Source organism: Cheilinus undulatus, linkage group 6, assembly GCF_018320785.1.
Source record: "Cheilinus undulatus linkage group 6, ASM1832078v1, whole genome shotgun sequence".
Taxonomy (NCBI): domain Eukaryota; kingdom Metazoa; phylum Chordata; class Actinopteri; order Labriformes; family Labridae; genus Cheilinus; species Cheilinus undulatus.
Window position 1 is genome coordinate 26622066 of NC_054870.1, and position 24349 is coordinate 26646414.

The following is a 24349-nucleotide window of genomic DNA, read 5'->3' on the forward strand; positions in this document are numbered from 1 at the left end:
CATGAACGCCAGAGCACCATCCACCCGCCTGCAGTACGACAACAGGTGGAAGCTTTTTTTCCAATTGGTGCATTGGCCAGGGGGAAGACCCAGTGTGCTGTATTGTGCTTACTGTCCTGGAGTTCTTTAAGTCCCTCCTGGAAGATGGCTGCTCGCCTTCTACCCTGAGAGTGTATGCGGCGGCAATATCATGTCAACATGCTAGAATCGACAATGGCACAGTAGGGAGTCACAATCTAGTGTCCCTCTTTCTTAGGGACGCTCAGAGGTTGCATCCCCCAAGAGCCCCGAGAACTCCACCATGGGACCTACCTCTGGTGTTTGACGCCCTATGCCAGCCTCCCTTTGAACCCTTGGCACGGGCAGAGCTGAAGTGGGTGTCATGTAAGACCACATTCCTACTGGCCATTATTTCAGCTAAGCGCATCAGTGAGCTACACGCCCTGTCAATAAGCACTTCATGCCTGAGGTGGAATCCAGACGACTCAGGCATCACTCTATGGCCGAACACAGCATTTCTCCCGTAAGTGCTGACATGTTCACACCTCAACCAGCCTTTAAGGCTTGTACAGTTTAACCCCCCACCAGGAGAGGGTGGGGGCAAGCCAGAAATGCTGTGCCCAGTACGGTCCCTGAGAGCCTTCATCGTAGCTACTGCTGACATTCGGAGGTCAGAACAGCTCTTCTCTGCTACACCGGCCCTAATAAGGGTTGCACTCTCTCGAAGCAGCGCTTCTTCCACTGGATTGTGGACATTATCGGGCATGCATATCAGACTAGTACCCGTCCCCTGCCATCCGGCGTGAACTGTCACTCTACTAGGAGCGTCTCCACGTTGTGGGGTGCCCTGAGGGGAGTACCCCTGGAGGACATATGTGCCGCTGCCTCATGGGCATCGCCAAACACATACGCCAGGTTCTATAGGGTGAGTGTGGACACTCCCCATCCCTTGGGGTGTCCCTCCTGTTGGAGTCCTCCAATTCTGCCCAACGAGGTAGGGTGGCAGGATTCCTCGTGACTTTGCTGGTATAAGCCATTCAGTGCTTTAAGCACTGCCTCTGGCAGTCAGCAGGGATGAAATAGAACGAAACTTACGAATGTAACTACGGTTCTATGAATCTGAATGACCGCCAGAGCACTCAGTCATTCAGAATCCTCGTAATCCGGCGAGAAGATTCTGTAGGAACAGAACCCCGGATGACACCGGAAGATATAACCTCTCTCGGGCCATCCGGGGGTCACAAGTGACGTTGCTGGCATACATCCTCGAACTGCACATGCGCGAAGGGAATATTCAGTGCTTTAAGTACCGCCTCTGGCGGTCATTCGGGATTCAAAGAACCGTAGTTACATTTGTAACTTTCGTTTTAGTGCCATAATTTAAGCAGGACTGGCTCATTGTTTTTTTCTACAGTATTTTCTGGCTTTAACAATGAATTTCAGTTGTTTTGAGGTGTTGTAGCAAGCTGCTTCTATTAAAGTCTATACCCTATTCTTCAATTGTGTATGTGGCACATGTTATATTTCCCCTTCTAATACAAAAGGAAAATAAAGCTTTAAAGGAGGATTTAAAAGGAGGATTCAGAAACACATCATTCCTCTTTTGATTTTTGAACAATGACTTCAAATAATGCTGCACCAGACGAAACTGGGCCTCACAATGCAGGAGAAATTCTGAGAAACAAAGCAAGACCTCTAAACTTGCCACATCTATACAAAGCAGCAACCAAAGACCACAGAGGAGGATTTAGAAATTGCCGTTCCTGTAATTCAGAGTCTATTTACAGCACCTGTGAAGACATAACTATTGCAACAATGGCGGCTGAATGCACATGTCTGAAACAAAGCTGGGGCACCAAAGATAGACGAGAAGTAAATAATGGCAGAGAAAAAGAGAAGAAAATGTCTACAGTTAATCTAATCTAAGCATCTAGGTGCCTGGCACAACATAATACTGGCTGTTTTTCTAATAGTTAAGTCTATTTAAAGGAAATTGGGTGTGAGGACCAGTCGCCAGGATATGTCTGCTGTTTCACATGAAAGCACATGATCCAAATGATTTAACCATGGTTTACAATGAATGGACACGCTGTGGTCTTGTGTAATGTTGCTCAAGTACAAACATCTGAGCCACTGTGGCCTGCACCAAAAGAACAAGAAAACTTACAGTGCCTACAAAAAATGTTATTCACCCCCTTGGATGCTTGGATGTCCTTGTACTTCTTTTATCAATCAATTATGGTCAACACAAAATGGTGTGTGTGTGTGTGTGTGTGTGTGTGTGTGTGTGTGGGGGGGGGGGGGTTAACCAAAAAATTCCCAGAAAAAACTCTTTAATGTCAAAGTAAAAAAATGGATTTCTACAAAGTTATGTCAATTTAATAAAATTATGTGAGGTAAAATAACCAATGACATAAATATTCAACCCCTTTAAAGTGACTGACCTGGTTCAACGGAGGTCCTGCCAATTGGTGCTAGTAGTCTCACCTGAGTGCAGTGAATTTGTATCAAGTGATTATATTATAAAGACACCTGTGTCTGGACGGTCCAGTCACTGGTTAATCAGTATTCCTGTCTACCATTGCACCATAAAGACAAAAGAATACTCCAAGCAAGTCAGCGACAAAGTTATTGAAAAGTACTGTAAAAGTCAGGAGATGGATACCAAAATATTTCCAAGGCACTGAACATCCTGCCACTCCTCAAACTGAACGGCTCTGCAAAAGGAGACTAGTCAGCTAGACCACCAAGACACCTATGACGACTCTAAAGGAGTTAAAGATTCAGAAGCTGGGATGGGGGGATTCTGCATACAACAACCGTTGCCCAGGTTCTTCACCAGTCAAAGTTTTATGGGAGAGTGGCAAAGAGAAAGCCACTGTACAACTCAGATTAAATCGCAACAAGAGTTTGCCAACAAGCATCTGGGAGACTCCATGATCAAGTGGGAGAAAGTGATTTGGTCTGATGAGACCAAAATAGTGCTTTTTAGTCATCAGACAAGACCACAGACCGTAGAAAGAATTAGACCAACCCTGTGTGATGCAGTCGTCTGCTTGCAATAGGCGGACTCAAACAGCTTTTGAAGCCAATCCGTGGAGGCTTCCATATTGAAATCGCGGTCTCAGCCAAACTTAATGCCCGCCCACTAAGCGTGACTTCCTGTCAGCCGGCTAGCTAGCATTCCGGTTGACAGAAACAGAGCCTCTGCCTGCCGAGCTATCTGTCAATCAAATGAGATGCACCAATCAGCTTTCATCCTAAATATAATCCAAACGATCATGGTACAAAAAAATTCACCCCCCGTACAGTGGGAGCACAATAACACACTAGCTAATGAGACACGTTGGGTGTTTTGAACCAGGCTGTAAACCAGTTTATTTCGTGTGTCAAAACCGGCTGTTTAACGTGTGCAGACGGGACTTCCGGTGTTCCTGCAGCCAGCCTCAAGTGGACACTCGCAGTATAGCAATTTGTTGCACTTCTGCATTGGCTTCATTTTTCAGGTCTGAAGGTTGCCGCTTGGACAAGACGCTATGTTCAGCGGACACCAAACACTGCACATCACCACAAACACACCATCCCCACTGTGAAACACGGTGGACGCAGCATCATGCTGTGGGGATGCTTCTCAGCTGCTAGCCTTGGAAGGCTTGTAAAGGTAGAGGATAAAATGAATGCAGCAAAATATTGGAAAATCCTGGAAGACAATCTTATTCAGTCTACGAGAGAACTACCACTTTGGAGAAGATTTATTTTCCAGTAAGACAATGACCCAAAACATACAGCAAAAGCTACACAGAAATGGTTTAAAGACAACAAGGTGAATGATCTGGAGAGGCTGAGTCAAAGCCCAGACCTGAAGCCAATAGAGAATATGAGGGTGTTCATGCCTGATTCCTGTGCAACCTGACAGAGCTTGAAACTTGCAAAGAAGAATGGCGTAAAATTGCAGTGTCCAGATGTGCAAGCCTGACTGAGACCTATTCACACAGACTCAGTGCTGTGATTTTAGCCAAAGGTGCATCTACTAAATACTGACTTGAAGGGAAAGAATATTTAAGCAGTAACTTCTTTCACCTTACATATTTGTATTTTAATTGACATAACTTCTGTTGTCACTTGACATTAAAGAGTTTTTTTTGTCAGAAAAGTCATAATTCATTGACTATAATTTATTCATAAAATCAATGCCATTCAATCAATGATGTTTTAATGTTTTCTTGTCTAGATCGTTACATTTTTGTTCAAGGTCTTAGGGTTAGCATACATTTGAATCTCCAGCAGCATACTGTTTGGGGTGGGGGGGTAGAAAAAAAGTGACAAAAATATATGCTGGTTAAAAACATCTTTATCTAAAATATGGCTATCATAAGCGTCATAAATATGATTTAAGGGTCACTGATGTGGGGGTTGGAAATTGTACAAGTACTTTACACCTTAAAAGTTCTATTTTTTTACCGATAAAGGCTGAATTTAAGGGCTGGCCTTGACTAAATGCTCCAAGTAGATTTTACATGTTAAACTTAGTGTTTGACTGAGAAGAAGAAAGACACCCAGCTAACAGCAGTAATGCTGCAGATAGCAAGGCTTCTAAGAGGATGGACAGGCATGTTTTTGTGGTTCACAATGAACAGAAAACTGCAAACATACACAACAGTTTGTGTAAGCATATGTGCGTTTGCATGTAAACCTGGTATTCAAGAGGAAGTGCAGCTTTACAAGAACATGTGAAAGGGAACTAGAACTAGAGAGAGAAGCAGGAAGTGCATGCACAGAGGTTAAAAAAAAAGACCACTTATAAATTCTTAACTACATTTCTGGTTGAGTCAGATCGTTGTTACTCCACACAACCAGACACCAACTGTAAAGTGGCAGCTTCTTCATTATTTCACCTGTGCAAGCTGAACAACTTGATGAACTGACCTTGTAGGTGACCTCCAAGAGAGCATAGCAGGGTTTCAGGGAGTCCACATCCACAGGGACCAGCAGGCGTGGTTCTGCAGCCAGCACAGCCAGGTGCCGCAGAGCCTGTAGGTGATAGCTGCAGCAACGAGACTGACATCAGCACATAGCTTTTGATCATAAAGAAAATACATCAAGGCTACGAATGCAGATCACTTGCTCTGATATGAAATTAAAATAGTGTTGTTGTTATTTGAAAATGTTCTTGTGGAATCATGATACAACATTACACATATGATTGAAAGGTTTTGTGCTTACCAAATTGGAATTGTGCTGTTTATAGGGCTGGGGTTTCAATAAAATCTTATCAAATCCACATGTATTAAATTTAATTGTACAAGTCAAATCCCTTATTGTTAATGTTAACTTGATTTTTAAAATACAAGTAAATAAACTGTTCAAGTATCAATGGTTTAAAAAAGTTATTATCATCAGCTCCTATGCATTTTTATGTCACTCTTACCGGTTGTCAGTACTATGAGCAGGGAAGTGGGGGTACAGGGCACACAGCAGGGCAGCGATGGCTGAATTGGAAGTGCTTAGTGTATACCTACAATAAAACAAGAAAAACAGAACAATGGCAATATATTCCACTCTCACTAAAAGACACAAGAGTAAAGTGTCATCACATTTGAACCTCATTTTTTTAAATAAAAGTTTTACACCAAGTAAAAACAATGACAGCAAAAAAGGCTTTTGGTAACCCTGAAGAACTACATCTTTACTTAAAGTTTTTGCATTTACTTAGAATGGTATCAAAACCAGCTACAAACTGCTCTCTGGACAAATGTCAAAACAAAGAGCATAGAGGCTGATAATAAAAAGGAAACACTTTATAGTATTTTGGCTTGCCAGATTATTTACATTCACCAGGAATATGTCTTTTGGCCATTATTATAATTCAGGAAATGTATCAGAGTGAGGATGTGCAACACATGATACAAAAAAGCCAACAGATAAAAAAAACAGGAGTTATCAGAAGAGCACAATTCTCTCAGTAGAAACAGCAGGCACTGAAGTTTTTTTTTCCTTTTCTTCATTTGAATCTATTCGTCAACACTGACTGGACATCCGTGTAGAAAAAGAGACAACTTTTTTTTGAGCATCCATTTACCATGAACTACAGAAAAGTGTGCAAGATTGCCCACTTGAACTAAGAGCTGTAAAAAGATGGCAAGCAGTGTTCACACATACATGCAGTGAAGGAAAAAGGATCTAAAAACAGCGTTCATGTTCAAAAAACAGTTTTTATGACATTTGTATTGTGTTATTGTGTTCTAAATTGAGTATATAAAATAAATCCTTGTTCAGTGAAAGCAGGTGTGTTTTGTAGTAGTTTTACGGCATCTCAGGCCACAGCAGAGCCTTTTAAACATAATAGTTGGCAAGTAAGTACATACTTGAATGCTTGGCTAATGGTGTGATTATAATAAAGCTAGGTCAGACAATAAAGGCTGCTTGTACTTGAAAGGTTAAGAGCACTCACAGTCAGCTGACGTAAATTATGTTAATAAAATGGCTGCTTTGGGCATGGTAGGCCTTTTTTAAGAGCTTCAGCTACATTTAACGTTACACCTTTGCCCTCAAGCTGACAATTCAAAACAGACAACAAAAGAAACTAAGGATGTTACATGAAAAGAACTTGAAAACATGGTACAAATTTACCAGCAATTGGGGAATGTACAAGATATATATTTGATGATATCAGATATCGGTTTCTCAAAGAAAGAAAGATTGGCAGATTGGCATTAAAGTTGTCATTAGAAAGTTTTATCCAGCAGTACTGAATCAGCCATTCAGATTTTTAAAATCTTCTAAAAACTTAAACTCAAAGAAATTATTGGAAGATTGGTAAAAAAAAAAAAAAAAAAAAGAGTTTAAGATGCTGCCATGCATTTGATCCATAAAGAAAACAAAGCTGAATCTACTTCTGTTTCCTACTTTTCCCTTTTTTTGTTGTTTTTCTTCTGAGATACTGGATATTGTGAAGCAGGAGCCTCTTGTGCTTCAGCCCTTCCACAGGTGGAGGTTGATGCACTCAAAAAATTACCAGTAGATTGCCAGTTTAGCTCCGTGAATAGAGCAGGCACCCATATTCAAAGGCTGTAGTCCTCTATGCACTGGTAGCAGGATCAACTACCAGGCTCATCTTCTCTAAAACTCTCCTCCCATGTTTCCTGTCTCTCTATAGCTTTCCTGTCAAAATAAAGGCAAAAGCCCATCCAAAATCTTTAAAAACAGTAACACATATAGTAACATATAAAAAGATGTTTCTGTAATATGCTGTAAATATTTTCACACATTTGGGATTAGATAAGAGTGCTGTCACAGTATTGATTCATTGCATGCTAACTTCATCAGAAACCTTCCAAGATCTTCATTGGGTAAAATGTTTGGTAAAAAGTTTGCTAAAAACGACAAAGGCATCTTAAACAGGAGATGGCCACACACCTGTAACCAACCTCTCATTATGATGAAAGATCTCAATCGGCAAATTAACAAAGCATCGTGGCCACTTTCTATTTAAGATGTCCTGCCTGATGAAGGTCTAGTACCAAAATGTTTCAAATAAATAACTTTTCCTTCAAGTCACAGTGTGAAGGAGTTTTCTTTGTTGAACTGAAATGACCTGAAAAGGCAAACTGACATAAGGTCAAACTGCTCAGCAGTCACCATATGATAAGAAGTTGAAAGTATGTTCTAAATTGTTTTAAGCCAAGCAAACATTGCTCTCTTCACCCTATATTGCTCACTTATTTTTCCTGCTTTAATTAAACACCTTGGTCAAACTGTGAGGCATGTTCCATGTTCTTTGAGTCCCTTCTCCCCTCCTGTGTCTCTCCAGCTCTGCCCATGCAAAGGAACTGATTGCTTAATGCACAGTAAGAGACATACTGCTGAACTTTGCCTTTCAACATGGATTCTTTTATTCATTACGTTTTGTTAAATTAGTCCTAAATTGATCTCCTTTAGATGATTAATTGCCTATTAATTCTAGACCCCTTGGTTTTAATTTCTGTAAAGTTTTTAATGCCACTGAAATGGGTTAAACTGCAGTTGGTCAAATGGTGACCTTTTCTACCAACAAAATCCCAGATTTCCTCTGATCATTAACTAAAATCTGCAACACATGGCAGAGTGACTTCCTGCTATGAAGGTTGGGTTGACCTGCGCTACAGTCACAGGACCACTGAGCCTCAAGAGGGAGGACTGCTGCAAACATCAGTTTTTCTAAGGCATTTCACTCTGTACGGGGGGGAACTTATAAACTTCTGCTGTATGACCTGCCAGAATGAGTGGGAGAAACAGTAACAGAACAGTTTAACACAGCCAGTAATATGTAGAAAGCTGACATTTATTAGCTGATGTGGAGACTCTGCATTGTAAAAACATTTTAAAATGCAGTAGGCATCATGAATGGACAGTTCTCATGCCAGGGTTTGAGTAAAGGGCAACTGTAGGGGCAATCATAACATCTCACATGTTTGCCTTTGGTTTTGAGGAACCCAAAGCAGTCAAAGAAAACTCTTACAAAATCATGAATAACATGCAACGCCCCTAACAGCTATTGGCTTTGTAGATCTAGATTGTGCCGCAACTATCAGTACTTTGGAAGAGATGTGACTTTGGGTGAAAAATCATAACTTTCACTTCAGTTTCCTGCTAAAAAAATGAATAAATGGGAAGAGAAACTAACCAAGCAGACAAAAAGATAGAAGGAGGGGGTGGGGAAATGGTTAAAAAAAATAACTCAGCAGTAATGAGACAAAACTGAGGTGAGAAAACGGAAAACTATAGTGTGTAGTGACAACAATGATGTGTGGTAAACAAATATGAATGAGACTTTTCATCTGAGGAGAGAGACTGAATGACACATTAGCAGTGGGAGAGAGTAAAGGAAATCAAAATTGACTAAACGCAAATTCCGCCTCAACAGACCAGCTGTAAATCACCCCTGATAACACGCTCCTCTAGCACACAAGCTTCAAACCAACTCCCTGCAGCTGTGTGGGCTTTCAGCTGGGACACCCAAAATAAAATATGACCCGAGTAAAACAAAAAGCTTCATCTGATTACAGTTGTAGGTGGAGAAACATTTGCAACATATAATGAGAGAGTGGGAACAGTTTCTCTATGGAACACACAGTCTGAGGTCAGTGACTGGAGGAAGGAATCTGGTTTGACTTTGTAAAAATGTTATCCATTACGCAAAAAAGACAGCATAAAAACTTTGTATTTGTGGCTTACAAACATATACTGTGAACAATGCTGTGAAAAGTATTTGCCCTATTCTGATTTCTTATTTTTTCTGCATTTTGGCACAGTGTTTTTAGATCAATGTTTCAGATCATCAAACAAATTTTATTATTAGACAAAGATAACCCAAGTACATACAAAATAGAGATTTTAAATAATAAGGTGAAAAATAAGCAGCCCTCCTTGTTAAATCATGAATTGACTGCAATTAACCACATTATGTGGAAATATGAGTTCAATTACACTAGCCATGCCCAGACCTGATTACTGGCAGACCTGATAAATCAAGAAATACCTTAAACAGCACCTGTCTTACAAATTGAAATAGGCTAAAAGATCTCAAAAGGGAACACATCATGCAGTGATCTGAAGAAATTCAGAAACAGATAAGAAACAAAGTCCATGGCATCTATCAGTCTGGGAAGGGTTACAAAGCCTCTCTAAGCCTTTGAGACTCCAGCAAATTAGGGTGAGAGTCATTATCCACAAATGGAGAAAACTTGGAACAGTGACGAACTTTCCCAGGAGTGGCTGGCCAACCAAAAGTACTCCAAGAGTGCATCTATGACTCACATAGGAACCCAGACCAATACTAATAAATTTCCTCTCTGAATCAGCCACTAAGTGAGCTAAATGCCAGCATTAGATTTAAACAAACCAACTGATAAATATCATTTACTGATATCTGTTTATGTCCACACAATTTGAGGCCAATGTTTGTCAAAAGGGCCAACATAGGTTGATGTTCATCCTTTGTAATTGTGTAGACAGACGTTTTTAATCTAATTCCTTTGAAAGACCCACTGTTATTTGGCCAGGTTAATAATTTTTTTCTTTATAAATGTAAATACATCTTTGATTAATTAGTAAAAATTATCAGCACCACTCAAATGCTTTGGAAGCCTTACATAGAATATAACTGAATGCTGAGAAAAAGAGACAGAGTAGTATTTCTTCATCTTACCTGCCCCCTCCAAGAAAGAGGAGGCCCAGCGCCATGTGATGAGCCATGTGGAAACCGTAGTTCATCTCTCCACCCGTCCGTTTGTGGAAGAATCGACAAAGCTGCAGCACTTTTAGGTTTCCAGTGCCAGACATAACCATGGACATGGCAAGCAGGATCATCGACAGACCGGTCTGCAGGTTGTAATAACCCGTCTGCTGCAGGAAGAAGCACACAAGTTAGGAAACATAATCTGAAGTATAAGTGAGACAATAGATATATTTCACAATAGTGTAAGGCAGTTTTAATAGCAGATCAGATTACCAATTTAAACAAACACAAGACCAGATAAATACACTTACAACAGCAGCTGTACCACTGAAGGAAAGAATCTGCATAAAGGTCCTGGCAAACTCGTAGAGACAGTCAAAAGCGTCAGAGTTGGCAGAGCCAGCAAAGCGTAGGCCCAAAGCCATACAGGCCCCCGCAGTTATGTAGTCCTGGGCTTGGCTAATTTAAAAAAATAGAGGATTATGATGGAGGGGCACTGTTGAGAAAATCCCTTTCAAAACTATTTTAACAGTCATCGCTGATCATAAATTAAGCTGAATGGAACAGCATTCAAGAATCAACAGATTTTTAATGACAAAAAATGAAATGGCACGTTTGAGCTCAAATACTTACGACATTGTCTCCATATTGAAGTCCTCTGATGGATCAAAGGACGCCCTCATGATCTGAATACAAAAATGCTTTTATATTATTTCTAATCAGAACAATTTTAAATTCATTAAATAGACAAATTTCTATTAAAACCATAGCTGGTATCATGTACTTTGTACTGAAAAGACCAAAACAGTTTGCTAGTGGGTTTTTGGGAATTTTCTAAAATTAAAACAAGTATTAAAGAAGTTTTAAAAAACAGGCTTTGTGGTCATGACAATCATAAATGATGCTTTCATTCTCACATGAAAGACCTACCAGACAGCTGATGATGAAAACATGATTAGGTTTTGATTGTTTAGAGTCTAGAACTTAAGAAATTTTTGCAACAACAATGGCGGTGACAAAAGCCAGCCACTTTAAGGCACAGTTTGATGCAAGGACCAACCAGAAAACTAGATGCTTTCATATAAATGACAGCACTTCATAACCTCCCTAAATTTTTCACAAGTCATAGTGGGGGGTTTTATCAGCATCAAATAACCAAATATATAAGCTACCATTGCCATATGTGTGCTTAAATACTGATGTCTGGATTTCTTACCTGGGGTATGTTGCTCTTGACCCACTCAGTATTTGGAAGGATTTCATCCCACATAATGATGCACCTTGCAAGAGTCTAATAGGGCAGGTAGAGTAGGGAAGACAGAGGAGGCAGAAAGATCGAAACACATAATTAAGGAGAGGTGGTAACAATGATTCACACACAAAGACACACAGCTAGCACCACACTGACCCTCAGCAGCAAAAACTCGGGCTTGATGAAATCCAAGAGGAACCAAGTATCGGGAGGTTTCAGCCAATCAGCAATTGACCTGGTGGACATAACCAGGAAGAGAAAAGAGGGTGTTAATACCCTCCTTCAGCACCCACTCAACCAATAGACGGACAGCATCAGACAAGCCGCAGAGAGAAAAGAACCTCTTGACCAATAGCAGAGGAAAGATGGAAGAGTCTTGTTCTGCAGGAAGGTAAAGTGAAACTCGACTCACTGAGAGTTGAGATGTTTCTCCGGGAAGGTTAGGATGCTCTGTTTAACATTCACATGGACACTGTAATTGGGTTTGCTTTGCACTCTACATAGATGTGCAAAACTGGCTCCGAGGTAAAACATGGTATTTCAATCAATTAATTTATTATAGTTTTGTCATAGTTTAATTTGGAAAGTTTGTGAATAGAATATCTATTACTGTTTGTATTAAAGCACAAAAAACATAAATATCCATTTTCATATACATTTGAAATACTAGGTAGTAAACATGAATCAGTACAGTAAAAATACTTAGGCAGATCATTACTGAACATTAAACAGATGATTTTTTGTTTCGTTAATGCAGCTTTGGTAACTAATTCTTGAAAACGTATTGCTGCACAAATTGGAGGTACAACCACTAGATTTTCGAGACTTCTTGATAAAAAAGTGAGTAAATCTATCGCCTGACATTTTCTCACCTGTTGTTGGTCTTGAGGTAGATCATAGCGAGGGCCAGCGTCGCCCCTGGACATGTCACATCTACATTTATGGTGTCACCTTCCTGAAATCACCGGTTGTTATAATTTAATACTTGATAAGTAACTTAACAAAAGTAGTTAGCTAACTATACAAGTCTCTTTTTCTAAAAGTTCATTTTACCTGTTTTATTCCTTCTGATACATGTTGCTTTATAAAGCCTCAACTTCTGACATTGTTTTATCTTAGTTTGCTTGGTTGTTTTGCACAATAACAAATCAAAATGAGTTTTATTTGAAAGGCTGTGTACACCACTTAAAAATCATGGTCCTAACTGTATTATAGACTGACAAGATTATTAAACAAATATGAGTACAGTGTTATGTAATACAGCAAAAAAAACGTGAAAATACATTTTTATTGTATCTGAAATAATTGTGTCATTGCATTTTAAAGATGACAGCAGGTTTGTCCATCTACCTTGATTTGGTAGCTGGGGGACTTGTGTCGCTCTCTGTTGGCCCCAGCCTGAGCTCTGCGGTGGCCCCCCACCATATACTGATACAGCTGCTCAGGCACATTCAAGTCTGTCATCCCAATCAGGTTACTGCCATGCTGTAATGAGACAGAAGGGAGGAGCAGAAAGTGGAGAGGAGTGGATGTTAAAAAAGAGAAAACAGCAGAAGACTAAGGAAAAAATAAAATAGACAAACAAGACAAAATTAAACAATAAGGTGAAAAAATAACAGAAAGGTGGTATGTAAAATAAAAAGGAAAGAATAAAAGTGTGCATGTTTAAAAATCAGATGAGTTGGGGACATAGGACAGAAGATGCAGAGAGAACTGTGGGAGATGATCAGGGTAATGTCAGGGATAAGATAAACTTTATCTATTCCAGACTTAGGGTAATTTAGAGAATTCCACAACATCACTGGAAGAAGAGAGAAACAAAGAAACAATACAACAACAAAACAAAAAAAATATTCCTGTAAATGTTTATTCAATGAGTCAAGTGTTTCTGAGGGTGTGACTCACCCCCAGACAGACCATGCCCAAGGCAAGTCCAGCAGCTAATGAGTAGGACTCTCGGTCTGTGCAGTACTCCATCTCTGGACCTGGTGGTCGGCCTGATGAGACAAACAGAGAAGACAAAAAGCAAGATTTAACTATCTTTGCTATTGAAATTTCCAATATTCCTGATAATTATAATATTTCGTTCTCCACAGATATTCTAAAGGATGGTTAAGTTACTTCAAGGCCACAGGTCAAGCTGTATGGTCAGGAGTGGGGACTCTAGGAGTTTCTCATCTCCTCCTGGGCTGATGGTCTAAACTCACATGCTTGAATTAGATAAGATGCTGTTTGTGCCTACAGTCAGTGTTGTTTGTTCATAAACCCGCAGCTTGTGTGTCTGTGAAGCTTAGACAGAGACAGTCGGGCTCCAGAACACCTTAACATTTGACATCCTTCAGTGGAATCTGTATAATCACATTGAGTTATAATCAAGGTTAAGGTTACCCTAAAGGCATAAGAGGTGAACTACTTTGGGCTTCATTAGAAATCTGGCTTCAACCTCACAATGTGTTGCTGTCACTGTTTCTCCTTGGTCGAGACTAAGCAAACAGCTCAGCATAGGCTTTGTGTCTCCTATGTCTTCCTCTCATCTCAGTCATGGATTTTTTTTAATCAATCTTAATGAAAAAAATATCTAAAATAAGACATACACAAGATCAAATGGTCTAAAGTAGAGCACCATGGCTCACTCACTGGGTCAAGCACTGGTAAACTAGGAAGCCCAGGTCTGGAAAACAGGTCTAACTGTCCTTTGTAAGTAAAAAAAGATGTATTTTCTGTGTCCACTGACTAAACATCAGAAAGTGCTGGAGCACAACATACAGTTAAGACATGCTTTATGTTGATATTTTTTGTTGTATGATGGACAATTAATTATTTAAAAAAATCAAGTCAACTACTTGTTAAAAAAAAGGGAAAATGCTTGCTTTACCAATAATATGTATCCTGATCAAATGTCTAGTTTGTTATACCTAGAGGCCAAAACCTGAACACCCTCAGGTCTTGCTTAAAAGTTGTTAGGGTTAAACTTTTTGTGTTTTCTACCTATCTCAGACAGCAAGACTTCAGCATTGTGTCTGTGTCCTGTTCCCTGGTACACCAGCCCGATGCCAATCACAGCAGCAACCTGTAGATCAAACATGGAGACAACAGGATTAATTCTTCCTTGAGTGACTTATTGTTCTGTATTCTACATATATGAAGGGTGACATTTATTAAAAAAAAAAGAAAAAAGAAAAAAGAAAATGAAGAAAAAAAACCCACAAACCCACAAATAGCCATGTAATAGCACTTGTACTCATGTATAATGACTTACAATGTTGTAATTTCACAGTCTATGATGAATATATAACCTCATTTTACTGATAAGATCATTAATTCTGATGTAGGCATTTCTTTTGCACACAGTCACTCACCTGAACATTGTGTGGTACGTCCAGCTCTGTGGAGGTGGGTGGCAGGAGGGCAGGGATGTGAATACTCAGCAGGCGGGTAATAGACATGTCCATGGTGCCCAGTTTAGCTGAAGACACACCCAGAAGGAGCCCGATGCTCGTCATCTCATGGCCCTAGGCAGCAGCAACACACGGACATAAAGATGGTAAATTATAAAACAGAAAAGGTTGACGTTAGTGGATCACAAAGAGAATGGTGAAATATTTTTTTAACAATATGAATATCTCAAAATCTGAGAGTTGGAAAATCTGCTTTTATACATAAATAAATGTTCTTCTTGCAGTGTAATTAGGGACAATGCAAACTGATTACCTGCTGCAGCAAAGCAACAACCTCAAATGTAATCAACTCTAACCGTGACATCACAAATGTCCATGCAGCTTTCAGACCAGCTGACTGACAGTTTCTATTAGACCCCTGTGGATCACCACTGTGTGTGTATTAAATAACCACAAAGACATTTACATGGCTGACCTACATAACTCCAGCAATCTGAAGCAGGTTGTCTACAAATTAAAATCTGAAGTAAATTGTGACTTTCTTGTAAATAATGAAATCTAAACATTAAGTCAGTTAAATAAAATTAACCTGAACATTGGCTTGTTTTCTTTGTGATTTGATTCATGGAAGCAGCAACTGTGTTATTTTAAAACTGCTTTAGCAGTTTGTGTCAGGGTGTGGCAGTGAAGTCTAACAGGCGGACATTTAAAAATTGCTGCCAAGCAAATCTTTGGCTTTCATTGCAGGAAAACTTTTTATCTTGTGAAAGAACAACAAATGCAAAGGTTTACTTATAAATAAAAGCATATTTAATGTAAGCTGCATAATCGGTTGTTATTAAAGATTTTGTTATCAGTATTGAAAGCAAAGCATGAACATAGAGTGTCAAAATACCAAAGAACATGCAAAATTTAGATTTTCTGAATCATTGGAATAAATACAATCTACATTTGCTAACACTTTCACATCAGTTTAAGTTGAGATACAGCAGAGAAGTATCAGGTATTTAAATCAGAAAGAAAAGCGTTCTTTGAAATTGAAATCATATTTTTAGTTAGGTTGCTATACATAAATGAACACTCAGATCATTTTAACAAGTGCTACAATCATCTAGAATTAAAGAAAAATGACTTGCTCAGTTTTTTCTTATTAGCATTTTGCAGAGAGCTACTGAGCACATTGGGAAGCTTAGATAAAGAGAGACTGACACAAACATCTACTCTACACATTCTCCTTAAAACCACAAACATTCACAATTCTGATGAACTGATCCACAGCACGCTGATGTAATTTCGCTTCTACAGCGAGTATAGAAACTTAAAGAAAACCACCAGCTACAACACGCTTCATTGTCAACCGCATTCACAGTTTACAGTCTGGACTAGGGCTGTAAAGACAAGTTTATCACTATTGAGCAGCTCTGGAGTGGCTCCTGCCGCATTTTTGTCGACACATATTTTAAGTGTTTATTACTCTAATTCAAAATACTTAGCAGTGCCATTTTTGATGTTAGAGAAATTTTCCTACTTTTGCATTGAGCAGAATTAAATCAACATTGTCTAACACACACGGGTCTCTTCCTGTTAACCCTGATCAACTGTATCTAAGGTGAGCTTAAGTTCTGCTGGGGATACAACAGTTCATCATAGTGGATAAGTGGATTACATATCTATTATTTATGCAGAGATATCAAACATCTGCTGGTTTCAGCTTCCTTTCCTAATTTGCTGATTGCTTGACTTTCATGACATCTACTTAGGACATAAATTATGTTTTTTGTTTAGATTTTAGGTAGAACAACAGCACAAAAACCTTACTGGTATGTCAATCAATAAGAAATATTATCAGTGACAGTTCAGCTAAGATCTGAGCCAGATAACTAAAAAAAATCATTCACTTTCAGGGAGTGAACTTTAATCCAATTTTAATCCAAAAACTTTTTGAAAACTGACAAGTACAGCTTTTTTATCTCTATTAACTGTTATCAAAGGTAAAAATGAAGATGAATAAATTTCAAACCATATGTGAACACCTAACTTTTTTCACTTCGCTGTCTGCTGATAGAAAAAAGCACGTCTGGCTTTCAGCATCCTGTTGTTTTTCTCAACTGAAAGTGGGAAGGACAAGTCTCATTTCAAAGCTCTCAAGGTAGGAGTTTCAGTCTGACTGCCTGCATGGCTCTGAAGTGACTTTAGGTCTCTCATGTACAGTCATTTGAGAACAAAGTGTGTGTAGGTGTGTGTATGCACAAGGTAATGACTGTAGATGTATTTTTGTATAAACTGTAATTTAGCTCATATTTGTTTTCCTTTCACACAATTGTTCCTGAGGTGGGGTTTACACTTTTGTGTATCTGTACCACAGTAAAAAACAGCAATTTGGAGAACTTTATGATTAGTTGTGAAGGAACTACTGATTATAGATTAAATATGTCTGCCTTTGCACTCAGTAGCATTTCTAATTGATATATGTTTGCTGTATTTGTGCTGGGAATCAAATACGGTATAGTTTCTGCAAATGTAAGTCTTTTTGTGCATGTGTACCTTAGTGAGGTAGTCGTGTATGTTGAGCGTGGCCAGCTTGGTGAGATGTCCATTTAGGCCCAGAGCCATAAGGAAGCCTGCATACTCATTAGCAAGCTCTGGGTTCTTGGGCTTGTTGTAGGCTATCCACGCTGAGTCCACCTTTAACAAAGACAAAAGTCATGTTTATTTGTAAGAAAAGACAAAACTGTTGACAGTGCAGAGTTGAGAAATGGCACGGCTCTTGCTTAATTTCCCTTCATGGGACAATAAAGAATGTGAATCTAAGTTTGTCTTTAAAACCTGAGGGTTTATCATGATGAATTTGAGCATGTGTAGAAGATTAAATTGGCAGGGTTCCTACACACTTTAAAAATTCAAATGTAAGACTTTTTAAGAAAAAAAAAATCGCGAACAAGAACAAAAAAAAGCTTTAAAAATTCACATATTTTTTGTGTCACATTTGATGCATTAGGCATTTCTAGCCATTAATAATCCACCGGAGGACACTTTTACTATTTCTCAGATTGTATTCAAAAGGTTTTTAAGGAAATTAATGATTGTGTTGATTAGACAGATGTCTCAAATCTGTCTACTTTTAAACTGACCTGTGAAGCAGGAGCTATTTTGAGTCCCGCTGCTACTCCGTTATGGAAGCTCGGCCAGCTGGTCATGTTGGGAGGAACATCAATGTTCCCGCTGTTGAGATCTACCATAGTGTTTCTTGGTGGTGCACGGCCTTCAATAAAAAACACAGAGATACTCAGTAGAGAAAAAGAATAACGGAAATCAAACATGAGGACATAATTTGTACAGAGAATGCATGGTTAACAACAGAAAGAGTTTCCCTATTATTGTTTTTTTTTCATCAAACTCATCGTTAATTTTATGTTATCAGTGAAATTGATGACAAAAATAGTAAAACCAGTTACAGAGCACACAAAATAAATTCATACTACTATGGAGTATTCAATTCCCTGAGCTCATCTTAGGCTTCCCCAAAGATTAACACCTTTTTTTTATCCATCTAAGACATTTTAACATCCAATATTTCAATGTATTATTGTATGATGCATGGGCAAGTTGAGGACATCATCACATCACCTGTGAGGTTAAGTTTTGGGACAGGTAAAGGTTCAGTTGGTACAGGTTGATAGGAAAAAAGAGTGAAGAGTCCTCGGCCTACAGGCAGAGCCATGGTCCTCTGACACAACTGCAGGAGTCTAAGGATCAGACAAAGGTACAGTAAGTTCAAAAACAGTGACAGAAAAGGAAACTAAAGGCACATCTCAAACAAATGAGTCAGAGGTAGCTCAAGCTATACAAAACAAAAGTGGCAAAAAAAATGACAGAGAAGGATAAAAAAGGCATCTCAAGACTAAGACTCATCCCATTTAAGTCTTTTAAAATGCAGTTTCTTTGAGTATTCTTGATGCAAGACTCGCACAAACATGACACTCACTTGTTTTCTTTCTCCTCAATGTACTCATGATCAGAAACTTCTGGTAACTGGACAACGCTGACCCGGACTGGCCTGGAGCTCTGCAGCAGTCTTCTGACCTCCTGGACTCTCAGATCCTGACTCCAGATCAGTCCTGTGACCTTGAGAGGGGAACACATCTTAACTCAGAAACTCCTGAATTCGTGAAGCCAACACACCATCCATATCTACTAAAGGGTTATACCACAGTATTTTCAGTATCAAACATAATGTGAATGTGCCTGTTACCTCTTGAATTATATCCGACATCCCATCCTCTTCCTCATCTGCTTCTGTGGTCGCAGGAGGCTCCAAAGACAGACCTGAACCTACAGACTGAACACACAAACACACAAATCACTCTTATATTCACATGCAAGTATAACAGCAGTGTAGACATTGTTAAGTGAATGATGCTCAGTATCAAACTTTCTCACTGGTTTTAATATAATTCAAAATAAAAAGTGTCCGCTAATGCAAAGAATATGAACAGAAAGAATGCAAATTATTGTTTAAGTTACTATTTTAAATACAGATGATCAGCACTCTGACTTTTTTGTTGTTTAACAAGGAATTGTTTGTGTGCTTCAGGCTGGTAAATGACTTAAGTACATAAGTATTGAGACAACCTTTAAAGATTATATGTATGGGCTTACATGACAATAATATACAGGAAAATTTGCATTTTTAAAACAACTGCAAAATTGGACTGACTTAAAGTCTTAGCAAATATAGCAAGGGTTGGTCTTATTGAATAAATTGTGATTAAAAGTGAAGTCAAAGTTTGTGTATCCAGTTTTGACAGATTCAATGTTTAAGAGACACTTAGGCTTGAGCACTGTGTACTTTGGTCTCAGGTTTAAATCATTTCACACTCACAGATTTGCTCTTAGCTAGGGACATCTTGTGAGCTTGTCTGGTCAGATCCTGTCGTCCAATCAGCAGACAGACTTCCTCCGACCAATCAGAGCAGGGCTGCTCCCTGCAGCGGTAGATGGCCTCTCTGATGGGCAAAGCCACACCAAAGGGGACAGACTCCAGGTCCTTAAGAGTGAAACCTGCATCAGTGGGAAAAAAAAAAGAGTGCATTTGTACAAGTCAAACAAAAAGAAAATCAATCTTTTGTCTGCTGATTTGAAAGACAATCCAATTCCAAATACTACCTTGAATTCAAATATGGTTTGGTTAATGATTATTTTCTAACTACATCTTACAAAAACAACAATTATTAATATTCCAAACATGAAAAATGACTGTTACAAAGTCAGGTCAAACAGAGTGGCGTTACTGGTGTGAAGGTTTACATTTATAAATAAGTCATGTGATAAACAGCATATGGCTACTGCAGTGCACATGAACAAAGCTGTTTATCTTACCTTCTGAGGTGAGCCAAACGACTAGCTGCTCAGCGAGACTCTCACAGGAAAATTTCACTTTTACGCTGCTTTGTCTAAAAAGAACATTCAGTTAAGTTCAAATCAAACCTGTATTAAATCTCTAAAGGACACAGGTTTCCCAATTTCCACTGCTGCCAAGTTTACAAGTCAATCGAAACAACAGGGGAAAAATCATGTAATTACACAGTAACAACAACACAGAACACTTTAAACAAATCAAAAATTGCACATAAAGTGGCTTGGATTTAAAGTCCTAAATAAGAGGGAATCATTTCTGAAGAGTTTGCTGGAGGGCATTTAGGAGCCCAGAGCTTCCAAGGAAAATGCATAACCTTGAAGTTTTACAAAGTTCAGTGCAAGCTTGAGGGACTTTAAGAACTAGTAAACCATAAAAATGGGTTACATGACAACAAGTTTGTTATGTAAGGAGTGAGGCATTAGAGCTAAAGCTGCAGCATGCCTCTAAATTCCCCCCTTAATCCATAAGTGATAAAAACACCGCTTAAACAGAGTTTTTTTTCCTGTAGGACAATGTAAAACTAGATTTATTTCTTTATAAAAGGTCAACTTTCTACTGCAGCTTGGAGGCTAAAGTTTCCATATGAAATTTAAATTGAATGGAAAATAAACATAAAACTCAATGACAGCTACTGGTAATGACTAAAAGAATTTGGAATTGGAAAATGTATTTTGTATCAAAATTAGCTGTGCCCGCTAAAGAAAAAATGATGAGAAAACATCTACTTTCTCTCTAATCTACACTGGAGAAGTCACAGGAGAGTATTTGAATTTCAGGACATTTTGATTTTTTATTTATTTATTGATTGTTGAATAAACCAACAGCAGCACCTTTTCTTGTGAGGGTCAACATGTGCAAAAATGAAATTAAAGTCTGCATGAATTACTGTATCAAAAATCAAAGGCAAAATAGAAAATACTGAAAGACTTTTAAAAAATAACAGTTCTGGAAAAGAACTGATAACAAAAGCAGGCAAAATACCAAGATGAAACTCTTAAAAAACATGAGGTGGGACACTTAACAATGCCACATTTATTCTTGAAACACATAAAATTAGAGGATAAAAGACCTGTTATGAGAGGATTGTTACTTTACAGTAAACATTTATGCCAAAACTGAATCTTCACTGCTAAACTGATCTGCAGGTGGCAGTAATGCACCAACAAACTCAATAATGCACCATAAAGGGCAGTGAAGAAGCAGACTTCTGTCATTTTTTCATCACTTAATTTTGTCCCTGTAGTTAGAGACAGTCTTCTGATTGATAAAATGCACATTTATGTTGCTTTACAGGGACTTTAAAATGTTTTTGAATTATTTATTGGCCATTTTAGGCAGATTGGACAGAAAAGATATAAGATGATTGGGAATATTTGAGGACAACATGCATCAAATAGTGTCGGGATTGGTAGTTAAATTGGCACTTAGCCAAAAGTAGACTATAGCCTCTGCTGCACACACCTGCTGCACTGAGTTAAATCAGCACTGTTTGATTTTCAAATATAAATACACGTCCTGTAGCAGCTCTAAAAAAACAGAATCACAAATTCTTTTCCCTCACTGCTGCAAATACCTTCTGTAGTGTGGTTCACTGGTGCAGGACTTCTGACCTAAGAAAGGAGGATGGGAAAGAGAAAACAATTCAAGAGAGGAATACAGCGAAAGACAGAGGTCAGTGGGTTGACTCATTTGCTCTCTCATTTGTGAGATATCAATTCCTGGGCATCACTTTTTAACAACTGAAGATACAACTCTAGACTGTATAAAAGCATTTTTAACCATGCAGTGATTTGGTTGTTTAAAATGTGTTGCTAAAAAATGGCATTTAACTAACAGGTTAAATGAAGGTGAGTCTTTGTTCTTTCTGCTTTTATGTGGGAAGACATTTGCTGTCGTCTGGTTTTGTTTTGTCATTAAAAAAGGCCAGCATGGAGCAGAAAAAAAAATAAGAGTCTGGCTGGATTCTCTCACACCGCCCACAAAGTCAATGACCAATTCTGTGTGAGTAGAAAAGGCAGATCAAATACCTGTGGCGACTGCTGTCACCTCAACACTGTATTGGGCTTTTGTCAGAAAAACAAACAAGAGATCAGGTGACAACAAAACCTGCGTCACTGCAAACCTCTTGTCTTTTTGTTTTACTGCACCCTGGAGCAAGGAACTATGGGACTGGCAGGTAAAGGGCTGGTTGTCAATAAATGTTCACATGCATGCACACACAGACACACATACCTGCAGACAGCTTGGTCAGGTACTTTGATACATCTGTTGAAGTTGCATTTTCATCTCTGAGGATATAGAGAGCATAACTCTGAGGACAGAAAGGAGGAGGAGAGAAAGATCAATACTAGATGTCAAATATATATTTGCAACAGAAAAATTTAACTCCATAAAAAAAACAACGTTTTTGCAGTACCACTTTTGAAATTTGTGCTAAAATACATCATATTTACTAAATCTGAATGTACACAAACAGAGAAAAACTCTGTGAGACCTAACACTTGATGGTTTCAATTTTTAGTAGGAAATTAAAAAAATACAGATTGAAGAGAGGGCAAATCAAATAAGATTTAGATCCTTGTTTTTCTTTCCAAATATTTTCAATATTTCTGCTCAAAAATTGAAGCTTTCCTTTTTTTGTGTGTATCCACAGATTTACATGAAGTTTCACTGTAAATACACAATACATGCCTATTACCATGTGCCCATGTGAGATTAAAGACATTTGACATACAAGGCAAACACAACAAGACGGGATCGAGGGGACGAGACAAACTGAGTGAGACAAGATAGACGAGGCAAACAGGACCAGACTGGACAGACAAGACAGGACCAAACAGACAAGACAAAGGCTAATGGGACAAACTGCACATCGTGATTTCTTATAGTTTTGTTACAAAAAGGAAAGAAGAGAGAAAAAAGGGTCACGAGCAAATCTCACGTAAGTTACTTTTAAAACAGTTCAAATGATGAAATAAAGGGCCATATATAGCTGGTGTGTTTGAAATTATTACATATCAAAGATATCTGAGGGAATCGGTTGAGATAGAAAGAGGGGGTCAGATTTTCAGTACCTGCAGAAGCCCAGTATGACCACTATACGCTAGCTAGCTTGCTTTCTTCACTAACTAGCTATCTACAACAATAACCAGTAAAAGATAAGCAGTTACCAGAGCAAATACATTAAAGAACCTATAACACTTTTTTTAACAATACTTTCTATTTGTATGTTTTCAGATTAGAAATACACACTTCATAATTATCATTATTTTCTGCATTTTCCTCAATGATAAAGCAAGTAGACTTATGATACAATCTATGTATTTTATTGCTATCGCAATATCAAATTGCAGTACTGTACAGTAAAATCACAATCATACGTTATTACCAACTAGTGTTGGTATGTTGATTTTGATTTAACTAGGGTTAGAGAACAACTGCAGACCAATAAGAACTAAAGTCTACATTTGTAAACAGATATTCCTTTTAGAAACTTACTGTTCAAAAATTGTATTTGAGATCAGATCTTCAACTTTTACTGTTCTTTAGAACTTGTAGTGGCTTCACATCATCAGGATCTTTTCACATTCTGATCTGTAGCGTCTATTCAAACATAAGTCCTATATAAATCCATCTATAAGTCCATTTTTTAATTGTGCTTCTCTGTCTCATAGTCATCACCGCTGCCATCCTCTGTAATTCTGACTGGAAACCTAACTTTCCTCTTTCAAATTTGAAGCCTGAATCACTCCGCACAACACACATGCCAAGCCATGCCATGCCCTAATTGCTCTTCATGTTCACAAAAAGAATAACAGATATGCTCTGCAAATAGAATATCTGACAGTGTCTCTATCAGAGCTGAACTCTTTACCTTCCCTGTGTCTCTTTATGGCACACAAATTAATACAACCTTGACAGGAGTGGGAGTAAAAAATAAGAATTAAAGAACACTGTCAAAGTCTAATAACAGTAAGACATCACTGAAACCCTTTAACTGTACTGATGCACTTGTATTCAACAGGAAGAAAACCCTATTAAACAGTGTTATTTTACTTCCATCA

At 38.5% G+C, this 24349-nt stretch overlaps 1 protein-coding gene across 1 annotated transcript in view; it reads right to left on the minus strand.

Annotated features, from left to right (window-relative positions):
* Positions 1 to 24349, minus strand: part of anapc1 (anaphase promoting complex subunit 1) — a 69794-nt gene that overhangs the window by 18130 nt on the left and 27315 nt on the right. Inside the window, exons 25-45 of the mRNA XM_041790186.1 lie at positions 22518 to 22596; positions 21859 to 21895; positions 20246 to 20319; positions 19749 to 19927; positions 19119 to 19205; positions 18852 to 18991; positions 18494 to 18612; positions 17998 to 18128; positions 17411 to 17551; positions 14828 to 14980; positions 14457 to 14538; positions 13374 to 13465; positions 12819 to 12953; positions 12341 to 12423; positions 11625 to 11703; positions 11433 to 11507; positions 10850 to 10902; positions 10528 to 10675; positions 10187 to 10383; positions 5429 to 5515; positions 4927 to 5044 (exon numbers count right to left, since the gene is read on the minus strand). Coding sequence (XP_041646120.1) covers positions 4927 to 5044; positions 5429 to 5515; positions 10187 to 10383; positions 10528 to 10675; positions 10850 to 10902; positions 11433 to 11507; positions 11625 to 11703; positions 12341 to 12423; positions 12819 to 12953; positions 13374 to 13465; positions 14457 to 14538; positions 14828 to 14980; positions 17411 to 17551; positions 17998 to 18128; positions 18494 to 18612; positions 18852 to 18991; positions 19119 to 19205; positions 19749 to 19927; positions 20246 to 20319; positions 21859 to 21895; positions 22518 to 22596 — 2289 coding nt within the window. The remainder of the gene's footprint in view (positions 1 to 4926; positions 5045 to 5428; positions 5516 to 10186; positions 10384 to 10527; positions 10676 to 10849; positions 10903 to 11432; positions 11508 to 11624; positions 11704 to 12340; positions 12424 to 12818; positions 12954 to 13373; positions 13466 to 14456; positions 14539 to 14827; positions 14981 to 17410; positions 17552 to 17997; positions 18129 to 18493; positions 18613 to 18851; positions 18992 to 19118; positions 19206 to 19748; positions 19928 to 20245; positions 20320 to 21858; positions 21896 to 22517; positions 22597 to 24349) is intronic.